The following is a 20,036-nucleotide window of genomic DNA, read 5'->3' as shown; positions in this document are numbered from 1 at the left end:
ACAAGTCTGCTACTAGAAAGTTTCTACAAGGCTGTGCTACTAGAACGTTTCTACAAGTCTGCTACTAGAAAGTTTCTACAAGGCTGCACTACTAGATCGTTTCTACAAGTCTGTGCTACTAGCATATGCAACATGTACAGGTATTTTTTTCCAATCAAGAAAAAAAGGTCTTATATGCCAGAGTTGCTCACTTGCTACTTATGCGTCTTGAATGTCGATGTAGGCGATTATCTGGAGGCTAAACTGAGCACACCCCATTAAAATATATAAGGTTAGGTAAAGTTTATTATCTCGACAAATTATGTAGTTCTTTGCAAATCGCTACTTGCCAAATAACATTTTCTTGGCTTTCTTGCTTATTCAGAACAAGAGATCAAATATCTTCCTCTGTTCTTCCTTACATGATTTTAATCAATCAAGTATCTGTAGGTGAAGATCAATCATACTAGCAAGCCTCTGGCACAATACCTAATGTTTACCTGGATGCCACATCAGGGCATCAGCAGGTGAGTTAAAAAACAAACACATTGATATAAGATGCAATTGACTTTATACAAGATGTATATAAAATGATAAAACATAACAAATTGTACATTCCGTACATAATGCAAGTTTTAACAAAGTGTTCCCTAGAATCATGTTGCTATAAATGAAGATCTTTCCCATATCCTGTTCCATATGACTTTTATTTTTGGTTTGTTGTTTTTCATAATCTAAGGTTCAAGGAAGATAACTCTTGTACTTCTAAAACATTTACAAGCCACAGACGTAAAGCATGAAGGCAACATTAACATTAGGCTATATATTACCTTCAAAACTCACAAAAATTATTTGTGTCCGTACTAAATCGATCACTTTGTAAATCAATATACCTAATTTATCAGTAAATCTCTATAGCAAATTTACCAGTAAATCACTATACCAAATGTACTGGTAAATCATTTTACCAAATGTACCAGTAAATTACTACGTATACCTTATTTACCAGTAAATCACTATACCTACCTAATTTACCGGTAAATCACTATACCTAATTTACCGGTAAATCATGTATACCTTATTTACTGGTAAATCACTATACCTAATTTACCGATAAATCACTATATCAAAGTTATCGGTAAATCACTATACATATTTTACCGGTAAATCACTATTACATAATGAGTCCATCTAACAGAATATAAGAATTCAAGAATGTGTCATTAGCCATACCCTATTCTAAATACCATTCAAGTATGTTATTTCCACGATTTGGAACTCGGAAACCCATTTTGTAAAGTGATATAAAATCATATCACGGTAGTAAACAACCTTAAATGAAATGTATTGACTGTACGCATTGTTACATACTGTCAATTTCAGATATGAACACGTGGTGGAGAAGTAAAGTAGAAGAACATGTATAATATTTATAGAAAACAATGTACCAGTATATTATGTCAGATCAGTCTGAACTCGTGATATCATGTTACAAAATTTACATCAATTCTAGATAAAATATGGATTGTTTTATAAAATTTTATAAGATATACCTCTTAGAACGGACAGAAATGTAACTTCAATGAAGTGTCCTTTTAATTTCTAGTATTAAAACAAACCACTAATTTCATCGTATCAATGAAAAATGATCAAAACTGTAAAACTGTTGTTCTAATGAGTATGTAACATGTCCAATAATAGTAAAAATTCTTGTGGAAAATATTTCCCCGTATTAACCTTGCTTGCTCTGTCTCAGAAGCTTGAAGATGAAAACCAAATTACAAGTTAAGTGCAGTTTGGTTAATGAAAAATGGTATCTTAATCCTCAGAGATCTAAATTTATTAGTGTCTCTGTGATTAAAAGGTTAACATTTTATCTTGAATTGAACCAGAAACAATCCATGAGAGTTCCCCATCTCCGAAGTCCTTGGTAGTGTCATGTAACTCCTACAATTGTGGAGTAATGCCCGTGTCTGTGATAAGGTAAGTGGTCTGTAGGCCAATGTTTTAGGCCCCTATAATAAGATCAGTCCCTGTCTGACAACTGTTTCTAATGTACACCGGTTATTTCATCTAATCAGAATCCTCTTTAGACTTCTTCTTCTTTTTCTTTTTCTTCTTTTCTGATGACTCTGGGGTGGCTGGAAAGAAAAAATGGGAGTTAAAAATCTATTTTTTTTTTTTGACATGACATATAATGAATGAAATTGGAATACATAATATACCCTAGGAAAAATGGACTACATCAGAAACCTGTACAAAGTATGAAAATAAAAATGATGAGCAGCAACACCGCTGAATCTGGTAAAATATGCTATTAAGTTTAATTTACATCCTTTGTGCTGACATGTTTTGGCCTTTCAAATTCAGTGTGCTGCTCATCATTTTTATTTCCCTGATGAGCGCTGTGGAATACCATCAAGGTATCCACCCTAGGATCCCATCCCCTTTTGTGTGGACAAAGTATGTTTAGGGTTGAAGGAATGCAGCGATGATATTAATACCCGGAAGAACTCAAAATTCACAAATTATCTTTTTCCTCAATATTTTAAGATTCCACCACTAATTTTATAATACAGTCAATTACACCAATTCCTTCCAAGTTCGGTATACAGAGATCCGACATATATTTATTAAAAAGTCCTTCTTCGTGACAGTTGTGTGGTAGAAGGGAGATAACTCTTAAATTATTTTGATTTTATTTATTCTGTTGCTGAAATTTGGAAAATGACATCCTGTTTATGTTGCTGTCTTCAGTATCCTACAAATAAAAAGTCAATTTCTTCTTCCTAATCATAGCAGAAAATCTATCTTATGTTATCTGCTAACAATTACCCTACATTAATCATCTGACTCTCCTTAAACTCCATAAAACCAACACTTATTTATAGTAATTGACAGTATTATAATTACCTATTGTCTCCTGTTTTACATCTTCTGATTCAACACTTTTGTCCAAGTCCTTGTACTTCTTCTTTTTCTTCTTCTTTTCAGATGTTACTTCTAAAACAAAGACGAGATAGGTTTGTTTCAGTAATACCTCCTGGGTTTACTAGGAAAATGTAGTTCAAACATGCTCATAACAATTAAAATTTAAATACTGATTAGTACCCATTCTGTTTCTGTCAATTTTTTTATCAAACATAGAAATCATTCAAAAGGAAAACAATGTGTTCTATTTCCAATGTGATCTTGGCTGAGTTTACTGTATAATGACTCAAAATAATGTACATTTATATAGTCAAATGATTTGACAGTGGTACTGCGAAAGGGTTCTCTGAGCAGAACCTGGACATTGCGAAAGGGTTCTCTTGAGCAGAACCTGGAAATTTCTATCAGTTTGTCGAAGCGCCATGTTAGTGTTAAAAGACACGTGTGTAACAACACTATTGTGACTTCATAAATAGTTCTGATACCACAATGTTTATGATGCCTATATAGACAATAACATTACATCGTAGTCAGACTTTTCACTTATCTAATAAATGTGAGTTAAGTGATTCAAAATTCTGATTCAGAATTGAAACTGGTGGCTATGTAATATGGAATTTATTTCAACTTGTAAAATAATTTGATATGTTCATGACATATTACAACGTTGATAAATTTCATATTACATATAGCCAGTTAAATTCAATGTATATGTAAATTTTATTTAACATGTTATGTCAACTTATATTATCACTCTTGTTGGCCCAAATGAAAGCATGCAAGGGGTCTTACTGTGGGAGGAAACCAGAGTACCTGGAGAAAACCCACATGGTCAGACAGGTCACCCCCAACCTTTTCACGTCCATTAAAGGAAACAAACCCGGGCCGTCTAGGTGAAAGGCAAGTGTTACCAATGTGACTTCCGACCTTTCAAATTTAATGAGTTTGCATGCTTCACTCAATGAACTAACCTTCCACTGGTTCTATTTTAGGTACTTTAGGCGTTGTCTGTTCATTTACATCTCCGTTTTCTTCATCAAATTTCCTTTTTTTGTTGGCTTTGGGAAGGGTTGAATCTGCTGCAGGGTTATACATTTTGACCTCACTGTAACAGATTAAGGATTATATCAGAAAAATTAATACAAAGTCACTGACCATTCTATAAAATAAAAGCTATAATTTAAGATAGATGCTGGACCAAAATTGCTGATATTTCTTCATAACCAGGAAAATATTTTGACAATCTAATGAACAATAATGTCAACAGATCACTGTCACAGTAATCAACATTTTTGATACATTAAACAAACTCACCTTTTGTTTTCAAATTTGTCCCATTTTGCCTGGAACTTTCCTGATCCACTAATTCTTCGTGCCTGCCACAGAATGGTACATGTGAGTGCATGAAGAAAATAACCACAATTATGTCATATCAGCACTTAAAATAATGAATCATTTACCCGTGAGAATCAGCAACATCAATTAGATCATTTCTTTAACAACATCATACCATCTTATACCTATCACAGAGTTAGAACTAGAAAACTTGAGATCTCCATTTTGGAGTATTTCAAAACTTTATTTTTATTTTGATTCTTTCATCTAACAATTTTGTTGCAAAAATACCTTATAAAAATTGCTACAAACCCAGTTTTAAATAGTAAATAAGATTTTGATTTCAAAAACCTTTAGTTTGAACCAAACATTTTCAATGGAAACTGCAAAATTTGTTGAAATCTTGAGGCTCCAGTCTGAAAATGGAGAATGTCAGGTATGCTGTCTGGAACTTAAAACCAACCTTTTACTTTATATTTCTATTAATACACTAGATAACTAAAGCCCTTTCAATTCTTTCTTTCAGCTTCATTTATGCAAGTACCTACCCCGCCTTCCTCTAGGTAGCGAAGACGCTTCTCTAACTTGGCTCTGTGTTCCAGTCCTAGCTCAGCATTAGTTTCCTCACCCAGTGCGTCGACACGGATAGCTAGGGCCGACTTCGCTGCTAGCATACGTGACATCTGGTAGACAAAAAACATTGTACTTTTTCTCACTATATCATTATGATATAATATCCACTTCACTACAATTAGGGTTTGTAGATATAGCTCTGGGTTTATAAGTATACAGAAAAGTTCTTTATAATGATCATATATCTGACAACCTGTACATTGTATACCAATCTGACCATAATCACTACAGGTAACTCTTTCCTTTAGTGTTCTAGGGGCGGTAAAATTAGGTCTTGAGTTAAACTACACAAAGGTTCAAAACAAAAGTGACAGTAATACAGTAAAACTTGTTCGTAAAACTTCTTAACCACTAGACCAGGAAAAACATTTGTTATATCAAAAATCTATTTTCACATTTCAAACAGATGAGGTTGATCCTAATTCAGTGATTTCAACATACTTTGTAATAAGCAGAATTTTGTATTAAGCCTGTCCATCTGAAGACAGTTCTATTGTATATATATATGAAATCTACTTAAGACTTATTTAATAAGCATACAGTTATCTTTACTCATGTTTGCAATTGTGTTTTCTGAAATTTAACTTGTTTATCTGTATCAGTGGCCATAAAAATGTCCTCAGCTAATATGATTTCATTTTAAATAAAACTTTACTACATTTATGAATTATTTTTAATTGTTTATACAGTAACAATTGCTTTTATGACTTCAGAAAAAACATATTTGGACTAAATCTTTCCGAAAGAGTGACAACTAATCTAGAACTTGTCAATACTCAGTAATGACTGTCATAGTTTTACATCAGTACAATGATCAAGAAAAAGGGAGATAATTACCACACAAAAGTAAGATTTTAGGTTTAAGGTCGATTATAAAGCAGTTGTAAAATTCTATGAATATAAAGCAGTTGTAAAATTCTATGAATATAAAGCAGTTGTAAAATTCTATGAATATAAAGCAGTTGTAAAATTCTATGAATATAAAGCAGTTGTAAAATTCTAGGATAAAAAAACATTATCTGTGAAACTTTCGACTTACTTTTCCCTTCATCTTGGTATTTGATTGTCCCACAAGTGAGGCATGATATATCAAGCCATATTTAGGTGTGTCATGTTTTGTCTTCAGAGCTCGAAAAAGGGCTTTTTCTGCTCCTAATATCTGTACTGTAGATGATGGATGTTTGGCCAAATTCAAAAGAGAACCTAGAAATAAAGACATAAGCCGTGAACAATCAACGATAAATTAATTTAATAGAATATAATTTGAAGTTAGCCATTCCAAATAAAAAACTTACCAAAAAACAAGGTGCATTGTTAAAGTGAAAATTTGTTGAAATGTATATATTGTTCGAGTTTGTTTGGGTGGGAAAATAACAATTTTCAATTATTAAAAGTAAAACCTTCAGTTCAGATGAGCTGATCAAACCATCAACAAATATCTGCTGATCTTTTAAATAACTATTTATTAATTTGACTGGGCTTCAAATATAAGTTAGATACATGTAAAGACATACGCGAGAAATTTCGTAGAAAACAAATACTGGCTTCACAAGATGTCACCTAAAAATATTCAGCAAATCAGAATGAGGCACCCTCATTAATTACCAGGAAGATTGATATTTTTTAATTGTTCATAAAAGAGGATGTCTTTTTCACAAGTATTAAACACTCTAGTCATCTATACTAAAAAATCTTCAAAGTATTTATTTTTCACTGTTTTATTAATTTACCTGCATGTGCTATGAGACGTGCTCCCACAAGTTCTCCCACCAGAATGGTTAAGTTAGGGGCTACTGCCATCATTCTGTTCTTCACATAGTCGTACAACTGGGCTCGGTACTCTGTGATGTCTATAACCTGTCAAACATCGATCAAATATTGACAAAAAACTTTCAACACAGGTTATAGTTCCAATTCATATCAACTTTTTGTAACAATATCCGAGACAATTCTACTTAATGGTAACAAAGTGCATGGAAATTAAATCTAAATCATTGCCTCAATTAGGGATTGAATCGAGGACCTCTAGCTTACTAGTCCCGCACTCAACCAATCAAGCTAAAGAGAAGTTCTCTCGAACCAAGCGGTATATTGCTGTTAGTATTTACCAGGTTTACACAATGCGAAAAAGGAAATTTGGACTTGGCCAGTCACACTGGCGCCAGTCACTAAACAGGTATAGAATGCATACTTTACAAAGAGAAAAGAAGACTGTTCTCTAGGGGATCCATGTACTTAAAACAGTATGTCTCGGATACTGTGTCCTCCATTAACTTAAATAGTATGTCTCAGCTACTTGAAAATAACTTCCGGCTTGTCTGACTCCAGTTGTATATTTTCTACTACCAATGGTTGTCAACGTTGTATCAGTGGTAGTGACGAAATTTAATATGACATCACAATTTGTCAGTTAAAACAAGTTTTATCCATCATTTGCAACTGTAGAGACAACCATTAAATATAATAAAGATTCTGAAGAAATTATCAATGATTATTACTAAAATGTTCTAACAGCAAAGATCTTGTTTATTTCACAACAATAACTGCGGAACACTGCATATAAACTTATTTGAATCACCATTCTGGATGGAAGTTGATGTGCTTGTCTTGTTATGGCCGAAAAACAGTACTCAAAGAAAACCTTTGTGGTAGGTCAGGTGACCCCATATATCACTTCATATTCCATCAGGAAATTAAACCTGTTAGCCCACTAATCTGAACAGCGAGTTACCATTCTGAACTTCAAATTCGAGAAAGTTAATTAGTAAATGGCAATTAGCAAATCAAATAAGGTCTATGTCCCAGAAGGAAAACTTACTTAGGTCAAACTCTAACTTAATTGAGCTGCAATTTTTTGCGATCACATTCAAAACATACTAAAATATGTATCAATATATCAGAGAGTAAAAATTAGGATTTGATCATAACCTCCAACACATCTGAAAGTATCCTAAACATTTTTCAGAATATCTGACCAGGTGTATTATAGAAGTCAGTACTAAGCGTTGCATCAGTGGTAGTGACGAAATGTTTATGACATCACAATTTGTCAGTAAACAGATTTTATCCATCATTTGCAACTTTTAATTATCTAATATATATTCACACATATATAGTTTCATTACACAAGAGAGAAAAAATATATATATATATATGAAAATAGAAATCCTGAAAAAATTATGTCTAAAAACTTTGTCATACAACTTTTCTGTACATCGGAAACTTATGTAGGAAATCCAGCACTATCATTTTATCTAGCAGTAATCTTCTTTCAAACAATAAGATAGAGAGCATTCACCAATGTAGAAGTTTCACTACTCCCTATAGTAAAAGGCTTATATGACAGGGTAAAATTTAAGGGGGTCAAACTAGTTAAATTTTACTCGGAGGTTGAAAGTTTCATAGACTACAATTAATACCTGTTATTTTATTTCCCTCAAGAGCTATAATTTAAAAGCCTCACATATCAAGCGCATTCTATTAACCTTAGTGGTTTATTTGTTCTAAACAATTGGTACACATGTTTGATAGCGACATAACATGATCCTGATTTCTGACTTTTGACACCAGTATCGACAGGTCTATGATATTGTTTTACTGGTGGTACTAGTTGTGAACCATGAGCGGACTGTGAATAGTTTCTAGAGACTAATTGGTTGCATCAGTGGTAGTGACGAAATTGTTACGACATCACATTTTGTCAGTGAGAACAATTTTTATCCATCATCTGCAACTACTGAACAACATTATGTCTAGATATACATTTGTATATGGACAAGGGCTATTCCATTTAAATATATGTCCAACAGAAGAAATCCAGAAATAAAGAAAATACACATGGCGAGTGCTTGAGAAGTTGAGTGTATTGTAAGAATTAAATCTCTTCTATGGGTGGTCCCCCTGTTTCACATACCTGGATTCCGCCCATTGGATAGATATTTTACTGTAATAGCACTGAATATTCCAGCATGAAATTCCTAGTATATAGTTTTAAAATTTGTGAAGTGATACTATTTGTTTCCCCCATTTCCTTCCAAACAATGTTGCTTTGATTTGAATCTGCAGATATGACTGCTGACACTCGCTTCAGAAAATGTGCATCAAAATAAATATTTGTCGTTCCAATTCCCTACCTGTACACATAGGTAGGAAATATTCAATAAATCTTCCTCGGAGATTTCTGTTCCCATAGAGATTTCAGCAGCTTGTTTTAGTTCCTGCTCCACCTCCTCTGGCAGAATGTCAGAAAAATCAACGTTGACAGCATTTGTCCTATATCCTGAAATATACAGTATCTCAACGTTAGAACAACGATCTCATAACGTCATAATTGGCCTATTTGTCCTATAGCCTGAAATATACAGTATCTGACGTTAAAACAACGATCTCATAACGTCATAATTGGCCTATTTGTCCTATAGCCTGAAATATACAGTATCTGACGTTAAAACAACGATCTTATAAAGTTGGCCCTAAATGACCATGGCTGTCGATGGGCCGTAAACCTGAACAAACTAACATATCTCAAAAAGTCATAATTGACCTGTCTTACCATGGTATGTGACTATCTTCATAAATGTTGTAATACAACAACATCTCACATTTGGCGTGTCCTACCATGGCACATAACTGTCTTTATAAATATTGTAACTAAATAGCCGGAAATATGCAGTATCTAACTTTACAACTTTATCTCATAATTGGCCTGAAGCCATGTCATAAATACAGTAATTAAGATACATGTTTAATAACAATACAAGGTATTGTGATGCAGTAATTCATGATATTAAATTAAATGCATCATGTCAGACGATTACCTATGTAGCGAAAAACGTATTGGTGAGTCAAAATTAACATCGCCTTATTTCTGTATATGGAAATAAATGGGTAAGATTACACTTACATATTTTCACAAATATAAGTTATTTGATGATTTGAAAATTACACAGGAGACTATGTCATGGAATTGAATAAACTTAATTCCCTTTATCATGACCTTGACAATGGTTCTTGAGGAATTTCTCCTCTTGGGGAGATTTTTCTCTGCTAGTTTTTATATTAAAACATATCTGTTCTAATTGATATCTCACCCATTAACTTGACAGTCTTAGCATATGCAAGATTGTCCTGTACGATTTTCCCTAATTCAGGAAAGTGCCAGCCAAACCACTCTCTCGTTCTCATGATGTAGTTGTTTAACTCCTTGTCTAGGTCATCAAGCAGCGCTGCAAATGTCAAAATTCAATATTATTTGAAGATTATTTGAAGATTAAGTCATTTTTGTTTCCTTAAACTTATTTCTACTACATATGATTGTATATGCAAATGAATTTGCATCGAATTACAATTAAACATTTTGAAATTGTTGAAAAAGCCTGAGCCATTGACTGATAATCAAACACTGAATCAGTAACTTTTGAATATACATTTTAGTCAACACTATTGGATCTTGCCATGTATTTATGGAATTGGGACTCTGTCCACCTATTTGTTGGCGTTTCTTTTGAAAATTGGGTAAATATTCATTTTCCTGGTCTCAAAATTGTAAAATTTTTGTCAGAATATACACCATTCCAGTATACAGGGTTATCTTTTTATCACTTTTTGATGGTGTACATTTCCGATTTGGAAAATTTCGGTAAAATTTCGGAAAGTACAAGGCAGATATACAATTGGGAAGGGACCCAACGCCAGACACTACAGAAGCCTGGCAAAATCCCACACCATATTGGAAAGTTCAACTGTAATGACATTTCTCTACAGATTTGGTGTTGTACTTTCTTCCAGGTGACAGGACAAATATGTAACTGGTCCTTCAGATTAGATTTAGGAGACAGAAATTACAAACATTTGTACAACCAACAACAGAAATTACAAACATTTGTACACCCAACAACAGAAATTACAAACATTTTGTACACCCAACAACAGAAATTCCAAACATTTGTACACCCAACAACAGAAATTCCAAACATTTGTACACCCAACAACAGAAATTCCAAACATTTGTACACCCAACAACAGAAATTCCAAACATTTGTACACCCAACAACAGAAATTCCAAACATTTGTACACCCAACAACAGAAATTGCAAACATTTGTACACCCCACAACAGAAATTGCAAACATTTGTACACCCGACAACAGAAATTGCAAACATTTGTATACCCGACAACAGAAATTGCAAACATTTGTACACCCAACAACAGAAATTGCAAACATTTGTACACCCAACAACAGAAATTGCAAACATTTGTATACCCGACAACAGAAATTCCAAACATTTGTACACCCAACAACAGAAATTGCAAACATTTGTACACCCAACAACAGAAATTCCAAACATTTGTATACCCGACAACAGAAATTCCAAACATTTTGTATACCCACAACAGAAATTCCAAACATTTTGTATACCTGACAACAGAAATTCCAAACATTTTGTATACCCACAACAGAAATTCCAAACATTTTGTATACCCACAACAGAAATTCCAAACATTTTGTATACCCGACAACAGAAATTCCAAACATTTTGTATACCCACAACAGAAATTCCAAACATTTTGTATACCCACAACAGAAATTCCAAACATTTTGTATACCCACAACAGAAATTGCAAACATTTTGTATACCCGACAACAGAAATTCCAAACATTTTGTATACCCACAACAGAAATTCCAAACATTTTGTATACCCACAACAGAAATTGCAAACATTTGTATACCCGACAACAGAAATTGCAAACATTTGTACACCCAACAACAGAAATTCCAAACATTTGTACACCCAACAACAGAAATTGCAAACATTTGTATACCCGACAACAGAAATTCCAAACATTTTGTATACCCACAACAGAAATTCCAAACATTTTGTATACCCACAACAGAAATTCCAAACATTTTGAATACCCACAACAGAAATTCCAAACATTTTGTATACCCACAACAGAAATTCCAAACATTTTGTATACCCACAACAGAAATTCCAAACATTTTGTATACCCAACAACAGAAATTCCAAACATTTTGTATACCCACAACAGAAATTCCAAACATTTTGTATACCCACAACAGAAATTCCAAACATTTTGTATACCCACAACAGAAATTGCAAACATTTTGTATACCCGACAACAGAAATTCCAAACATTTTGTATACCCACAACAGAAATTCCAAACATTTTGTATACCCACAACAGAAATTGCAAACATTTGTATACCCGACAACAGAAATTGCAAACATTTGTACACCCAACAACAGAAATTCCAAACATTTGTACACCCAACAACAGAAATTGCAAACATTTGTATACCCGACAACAGAAATTCCAAACATTTTGTATACCCACAACAGAAATTCCAAACATTTTGTATACCCACAACAGAAATTCCAAACATTTTGAATACCCACAACAGAAATTCCAAACATTTTGTATACCCACAACAGAAATTCCAAACATTTTGTATACCCACAACAGAAATTCCAAACATTTTGTATACCCAACAACAGAAATTCCAAACATTTTGTATACCCACAACAGAAATTCCAAACATTTTGTATACCCAACAACAGAAATTCCAAACATTTTGTATACCCACAACAGAAATTCCAAACATTTGTACACCCAACAACAGAAATTCCAAACATTTGTACACCCAACAACAGAAATTCCAAACATTTTGTATACCCACAACAGAAATTCCAAACATTTTGTATACCCAACAACAGAAATTCCAAACATTTTGTATACCCACAACAGAAATTCCAAACATTTTGTATACCCACAACAGAAATTCCAAACATTTTGTATACCAACAGAAATTCCAAACATTTTGTATACCCACAACAGAAATTCCAAACATTTTGTATACCCAACAACAGAAATTCCAAACATTTTGTATACCCAACAACAGAAATTCCAAACATTTTGTATACCCAACAACAGAAATTCCAAACATTTTGTATACCCACAACAGAAATTCCAAACATTTTGTATACCCACAACAGAAATTCCAAACATTTTGTATACCCGACAACAGAAATTACAAACATTTTGTAAACCCAACAACAGAAATTACAAACATTTTGTATACCCGACAACAGAAATTACAAACATTTGTATACCCACAACAGAAATTCCAAACATTTGTACACCCAACAACAGAAATTCCAAACATTTGTACACCCAACAACAGAAATTCCATACATTTTGTACACCCAACAACAGAAATTCCAAACATTTGTACACCCAACAACAGAAATTACAAACATTTGTGTATAGACAACAATGAGACCAACGATGTTGAAAATGATTTGAATGTCGTAGGTTTTTTAGGTTTGTTGGAGGGGGAGAATATATAGTTTTGTTTCAGAATATGAAGTACAAATTTGTTTCTATCTTTTAACGATGACAAGAAAAAATCAGAGAAAATTAAATCAGTAAATAATGAATGCATCTAGAGCAAAAAAAACCCCCTAAAATTACCTAAAACATTGACATCAGACACAGAATGTTCTAATAACACCCAAGTACAGGTATCAGTCAATGAACTTAAGATTTTCATCTTCATAGACAATCGGTCTATGGGATTTCAAAATGTCATAGACCTGCTAAAAACTTCATAGACCTAGATTTTTTTACCAAAATTACATGTTGACAGAATCGATCCGAACACTACTAGAATTTATATGAAAACGTGGAATTATCAGACACCGTTTGGTGTCGCTAAGAATCTGGTGCATATACAATGAAATCGGGCGTAAAATAACATCTACCTTACATATATGGATAATGAGATATTTAGTTACCCCAGAACACCCATTCAGTCCCACCTAGATGTTTTATTCCATTCGTATAGACCCTCGCTTTACGCTAGTCAAAATTCCATACTGTCGACCCGCCATTTTGAAAGTGACAGTACGACTAACTACCCAAATCGGAACGCAATGGACCGAAAAGACCATATATCAATAATTGTGTTTTTCTTCTAACATAGTCAAAATTAAGAACACTAAGCTTATTCTTCCCATAAACTGTTATATTCAATTTAAAATCTTATTCTTTATAAACCAAAAGCGGTAAAATATATAAAAATAAATGTTGTATTTTTTTCTTTTCGCTCCATCACGCACTTAGGGTAATTAGGCCGACCACGACCTACACATAGTTAGCAATATGGCGTCGAGTCAAGTATGAGATTTTGACTAGCGTAAAGTGAGGGTCTATACGGACGGAATTAAATATCTAGGTGAGACTAAATGGGTGTTCTGTGTTAAATAAATATCTCATTTATCCATACATGTAAGGTAGGTGTTATGTCACTCCCGATTTTATTGTATATGCACCAGATTCTTGTGCATAGACATTCGGTCTTCAGTGTATTTATTTTCCATAGACCGACAGCAAATCTACTAGACTCGGTCTATCGGTCTACCGTTAAGTTCACACACTGAGGTATCACCATTACACTACTTACATATAGCCTGTACGATCATGGTATCCACTTTGTCAGGACTGAACTTTAACTTATACCGGGACAAACTGAAATAAAAACAAGACAATAAGAACTATTTCAACTTATTATCAGCTAAGACAGCTGTTTGTACAATTGTATGTATATATATAATACATTTTACATCAAACTTCAAAAGAAGAAAAAAAAATTTAAGAGGAAGCTGAAACACTTTATCTGTCAAACACATTCTGTGTAAAATGTAAAAAACAGAAATTCTATTACTGTCATCCTAATCGTCCTCTCCAGACCTTTGGGACAACATTCTAATGTAACAAATGCAAAAAAATAAACATACAAGTTGATTTTTTTGTTTTCTACCTGTTAAACACAGGACATTTTTTCATTATTTATTTCCTGTGTACTTTGAACTTCCATTTCTTCTAACATCCCTCTTGGCTTTCCTGACTACGTACCTGTGAGCTAGGCCGAGGGCCATAGCAGCCATGTCCTTCTCTGGTAGACCAGTAATGAGACTGCTCATTTGTGAGCGGATTCCCCTCATGAGTTCACTAATAGATGTGTTACAAACACAGTTCACATCAAATTTATCCTGTAATAAACAACAGTAACACACAACATGTACAAATATGCATGTTAAAGAGTTTTATCCTGGTATTTCTGTATTTCTTAAACATTCTTCTTCTGTCCGTCTTCAATACATTTACATTGAGCTACATCTCCGAGCTAAGTCATAACCAATGTGGAGGGTTGATGAAACCAGACAAGAAAACAAACTTGTTTACGGTAAATTAAAATGGGGAAATACGGTAAAGTATATTTCTGACAAAACCTTCCCTAAATCAACTTTACTGTACTACTTGTAAGAATGAGCTAAGATGATACAAAATTTGGGTAGACAGTTTTTTTTGTTTGTTTGGGTATTTTCTTCTTTTTTTTTGGGGGGGGGGGGGGGGCGGGATATTATGAACGTGATATTTTCATTGCTCAACTTCAAGTGTGCATGTGTTTTATATTTTTATAAGCTCTGTGTAAAAGGTTGATTTACAATGGAAGACAAAAATTCCTTTATCTTGACAGCAATCATAATGGTCCACCTCCTAGTTGTCTTAAGTGTCCCTCACCTTGATGACATTTCCTAGTTTGGCATCGGCGACGGCAAGTTCTTGAGATGGTTCTACTAGAACTTTTTTGAGAAGTTTCTTAAGGGATTTGTTCATCTTCCCTTCGATAGAGGCAGTGGCAGCTGAAGAGTTGGAGAGAATCATGATAATGCTGGAATATCATCTGTATATTTGTATCAAATTAATCAGTACACTGATATATGTTGGTATTAATATATTTGACAGAAAATGACTTTGTGCTGAAACATTTTATACATGGAACTAATCATTTTGCTTTTGTGGTTATGTACTTAAGACTTTTTAAGTTATAAACATTCAAGATTAAGATGTAATGCACTCCTGAATCCACTATAATAGTTCATACAACACACAGTAATTACATATTTATCATTAACCATTCCAATATATGGGTTTCAGAAGAATTCCGACCTCTGTCTTAAACATTTAGTCTGTCCCAACAATATCAGCATTAATATTAAAATATAATATTTATGTATTTTTCATAGTACCTACTGTTCACCAACAGAGAAAAAGTCTTTAAGTTTTGTGCAGGGCATCCAGTTGACCATTTATTTTTTACTATTACAGAAGTCAAATATTTTTTTTCTCAGAAATCTGAAGGATCAATATATATGTCGAATATACAAGTTTCTTCATGCCCAAGTTCATATCTCAATTTGGGCAGTCAAAAAACATCCCCTAAAGGTTATACTGGATGCCCTGTTGAACTGATTTAAGTAAAACAGCGTCTTTTATGTTACTAGTACACTGTATTCAATTATATAATTTATTTAATACAGAAGCTAAAGTGAGATATCAAACTATGTAGCACCTAATACAAGTTTAGAACTATCACAGTACTAACCAGCAAGGGCTTCTGTAGTGTCTTTGAATTTCTTGAAATGTTGTAATTTCAACCTGAAAAGTGAAAAAATAAATGAAGACATTATTCTCCTACCAGTTCAGTGAAAAATTATACGCCTATATTAATAAGTTTGTGGTTTCATATTACAATTATCAACAAATTAAATGATAAAGAACAGCTGAAACTAGGAATTCAAAATCCTTGTTGTAGTAGGAAACATTTCAAGTTTGTTTTATATCGTTGAAATATACCTTTGAAGATGAAAACAACTTCACAAAAAACATTTTCTGCATTAACTTTTGTATTAAAGTATCCATTTTTCAACATCACTTTTGTCTTCCCCCGTCAATTATATTATCTATCTGATAAAATGCCAACACGTACTGCTGGCGACTAATTACAGCTCTTAAGGATCAGGAGTCAAATCTTCGATACTCACATTTTACTTGCACTTTCAGCAGTTGAGAATTCTTCATAAAGTTTTTCTGTCTTCTTCAATTTTTTTTCATCAAGCAGCTGAAGACAAAATAAGAATCTGTGAACTGATAGTTTTACCAAAAAATATGGCACTTGACTCAACAGCAAGTAGTTTTTGGAGTTAGGAGACAGCAGGTTTCCTTTTTATTAAATCTAAAGGTGACCAAAATATCTACAGATATCATGCTGACCTGTAACCCAATTAATATACAAATGACACTGCTGTACTTACAGCTAAATTGTAGCTTAATAAAAGTCTAGCTAATCATTTGTTTTACTTGCAACAGAAGGCGGGCGTCATAATCATAAGTTTCTCACCATTTCTCACCTCTGAACATTTTTGTATCTCCTGAGGTCATTTATTTTTTAAACGCCATATAAGGGATCAAACGCTGGGCCCCGGTTATGTGATATACATGCATCACTTATATTACTAGTCATTATGTTCAACCAGTCAACTACAGAAAAGTTCTCTTAGCCGATCGTGTATAATGAGACTGGTATTTCTACTTCTACATATGGCACTGGCCAACTTCAACAATTTAAAGGTGAAATGCCAGAGAGGAGTGAAATGGAGGAAGATTTTTTAAGTATACTTGTTATGATAGAAATTGGATTAAATATTTGGCTCTACTCAGTGTTGCTATATATAGTGATGGTAGATGGCCAATTTAGATGAGTCTGGTGGGACAAGAGATGATGGCTGGTATAGTAATTTAAGATGATGGCTGGTATAGTAATTTAAGATGATGGCTGGTATAGTAATTTAAGATGATGGCTGGTATAGTAATTTGTTCCACTCAAATGTACCCTAGTTTTTGGAAAAATGAAGATTTTTCTAGTCAGGGTTTTTGGAATGGTGCAAATTTGAAAGGAGAGCTGGTGACTATGTCTGGAATACTGTTTATGGAGAATTCAAATTAGCCTATCAGATTTCATTATGGCGACTTTGTTGTTGATGATATTAATTTATACACAACATGGTCTGACAAGCATCTCTTTGACTGCGTGTTAGGGGCTCAATTTCAGGTGGTCCAGCATGATTGTGTACCGATATTTGTTACGGATGTAGCATGCAGCCCTGCATTAGACCATATCTATTTGGTCTAATTTGGATTAGGTGTGTGTGGTTGACGTTCCCATATATATACTGTGCAGGCATACTCTAATGATGGTCATACTCTAGTGATTTGTATTTGATTTGCAGTTTGACTGATGTTAAGCCATTTTTTAGATTTTGTCTATATTTATATATATATGTAGGAGCTCGAGGTGCACATGGTATTTCATAATTTTCCCATATACTTAATATAAGCTTTTATGAAGTTAAAGCAACTGTAGCATTTTTTTCAATTCCAGTGACTATCTTTATACATTGTTTTATATGTTATTCTTACAGCCTTCTTTGTTTTGAGGAAAATGTATTGGAAGATATACAGGCATTCATGAATACTCATCAATTTTTGGTAGATGTACAATGAATTTAGAATGAAGTTTCATTGGCCTTGAAGGGATTGAATTATATAAACCAAAGACAAGATTATCGATTTTAAAATATCTCGGTAAATACGGGCATCTATACATGTTACAATATGTATATGTAGTTCTCTTGTTATTTCATTATGTTTTGTGGAATCTGCGCTTTCATTTGCTTATACTAAATTAAGTTACTGTAATTTCTATTGCGAGTTATCAAAGTAGTGAACTTTATGTCCCGTGCCTCTATGCCAGAGCAAGAGATTTATTTAAAGGTAACGCAAAACCAGTAAAATATAGGAGTCAATACACAGAACAATTGCTTCAAACGATTGAGCTAGCATGTCTATCGTGCCACGATGTCTCCATTTAAAGACCACGTGGTTGGGTACGTTGAGTACTGGAGATGAAAAACGTCAATCGAGCCACTGCCTATCAATGATATAGTTCAACATTGATGCATACGTTACACTATTTACTTATTTATACCTTGAATACGGCGTATCCCGCAGCAGTTTCAAATAAAACCAACATTTTCAATTCTTCACTCGCAGCTCAGTGTAAACAGGAAAAGCCACGAGGACGGTTTTGGTGTTCTGAGCATGCGCACTACATATTACGGAATACCTGTTTACAAAAGAAACGAAACGCGAGCTAAGGTCTCATTTTAAAACGAGCCAGGCACCTGTACTAGAGGCATTAGAGGGATTACAGAAACATGTATTAGGTATCTCTGTTATATATGTTTGTTTCTGATTACTAGAATGTAATACGTTACAGTCCTCTATACCAGATCCTCTCTAAAAACAAATCTTATATAGTTCTGTAATAATAAGTTTATATGCCTAGTTCAGGGAGTGAAACGAAATCAGAAGCCATGTCTAGCGAAGATGAAATAAGGCTGTAAGCTGTCTTGATTCCTATTTATGCTTGTCGTGAACTAGATAACGAGGGGGGGGGGGGGGGGGGGGGGGGGGGGGGGGGGGGGGGGGGGAATGCAGATAGGTGAAATCGGGATAAAATAAGATTTTATAACAAAACTGGACGAATTGAATTATATTATATGCAGATGATAGGTACAGCACTGATTTCATAAACCAAGGGTAAAATTCAGAATACGCGTACATACAGACTTCCATCAAAATCTGACAATATCTAAACTGCAACCACCCAGAAAGGCTTTAGAGCGTGCCATAACGTACCAGAGACGTATATTTCATGTAATCTTTCCAACAAGTTTTGTTCGATAGCAAAATTTAAAAAATACAATTTATATCACAAAATGTTTTGCTAATCAGAAACCAGAAAAAAGCTACCATATTTTTGTTCAAGCAGGAAACGGGTTTCAGGATTGTGTTTATGTAGTCATACTAAACCTACACATTACTTTTCATTAACATCGGACAATATTTACTTGGCAATGACAATTTGATATTTTAAGTTTTATTTAGCAAAATAAAACAAACGAAGTAGCTCGGTGTTTTTAACCAATGCCAATGCTAACTAACTCCACCACCACAGGGATTATATCAAACTACATTTACCATTGTATGGCACTGCCACTATATAACCCTACCAATTCAGTTGCGAGTTCACCAGCTTATGAACTGCCAACTGAAATTTGAATTTGAAAATTTCAAAAAAAAAAAAAATCACACGACAAATGAAAAATCGCAGATGGTTAATATAAGCATTGAACGGCTTTCAGTTGGCATCCATAGTCAATATGAATGC

At 33.7% G+C, this 20,036-nt stretch overlaps 1 protein-coding gene and 2 non-coding genes across 3 annotated transcripts; all 3 read right to left on the bottom strand.

The window, feature by feature from the left end:
* Positions 1 to 533: 533 nt before the first annotated feature.
* LOC117317631 (nucleolar protein 58-like) lies at positions 534 to 18,903 on the bottom strand. Its single transcript, XM_033872486.1, has 15 exons — positions 18,792 to 18,903; positions 16,789 to 16,865; positions 16,350 to 16,402; positions 15,485 to 15,606; positions 14,816 to 14,952; positions 14,364 to 14,428; positions 9,969 to 10,103; positions 9,012 to 9,157; positions 6,609 to 6,735; positions 5,918 to 6,081; positions 4,794 to 4,928; positions 4,225 to 4,286; positions 3,882 to 4,015; positions 2,893 to 2,982; positions 534 to 2,120 (listed from the first exon to the last, which is right to left on the bottom strand). The coding sequence occupies exons 1-15, from the start codon at positions 18,834 to 18,836 to the stop codon at positions 2,053 to 2,055; spliced, it is 1,560 nt and encodes a 519-aa protein (XP_033728377.1). The 5' UTR covers positions 18,837 to 18,903; the 3' UTR covers positions 534 to 2,052.
* LOC117318217 lies at positions 7,234 to 7,324 on the bottom strand. The gene has a single exon (XR_004530314.1). It is a non-coding gene; the product is annotated as a small nucleolar RNA SNORD70 (small nucleolar RNA).
* On the bottom strand, positions 7,877 to 7,965 carry LOC117318216. The gene has a single exon (XR_004530313.1). It is a non-coding gene; the product is annotated as a small nucleolar RNA SNORD70 (small nucleolar RNA).
* Positions 18,904 to 20,036: the final 1,133 nt, after the last annotated feature.

Source organism: Pecten maximus, chromosome 19, assembly GCF_902652985.1.
Source record: "Pecten maximus chromosome 19, xPecMax1.1, whole genome shotgun sequence".
NCBI lineage: Eukaryota > Metazoa > Mollusca > Bivalvia > Pectinida > Pectinidae > Pecten > Pecten maximus.
This window is presented reverse-complemented; position numbering and strand designations above follow the sequence as displayed.

What these genes read in the sequence shown, in the direction of transcription:
- LOC117317631 (XM_033872486.1), bottom strand. Translation starts at nt 18,836, where the DNA reads ATGTTGGTTTTATTTGAAACTGCTGCGGGATACGCCGTATTCAAG. An exon ending in TTTCCTACCTATGTGTACAG is followed by an intron (nt 6,736 to 9,011) that starts GTAGGGAATTGG and finishes GATGTTTGACAG; the next exon opens with GTTATAGACATCACAGAGTA. An exon ending in GACAAATTTGAAAACAAAAG is followed by an intron (nt 4,016 to 4,224) that starts GTGAGTTTGTTT and finishes AATCTGTTACAG; the next exon opens with TGAGGTCAAAATGTATAACC.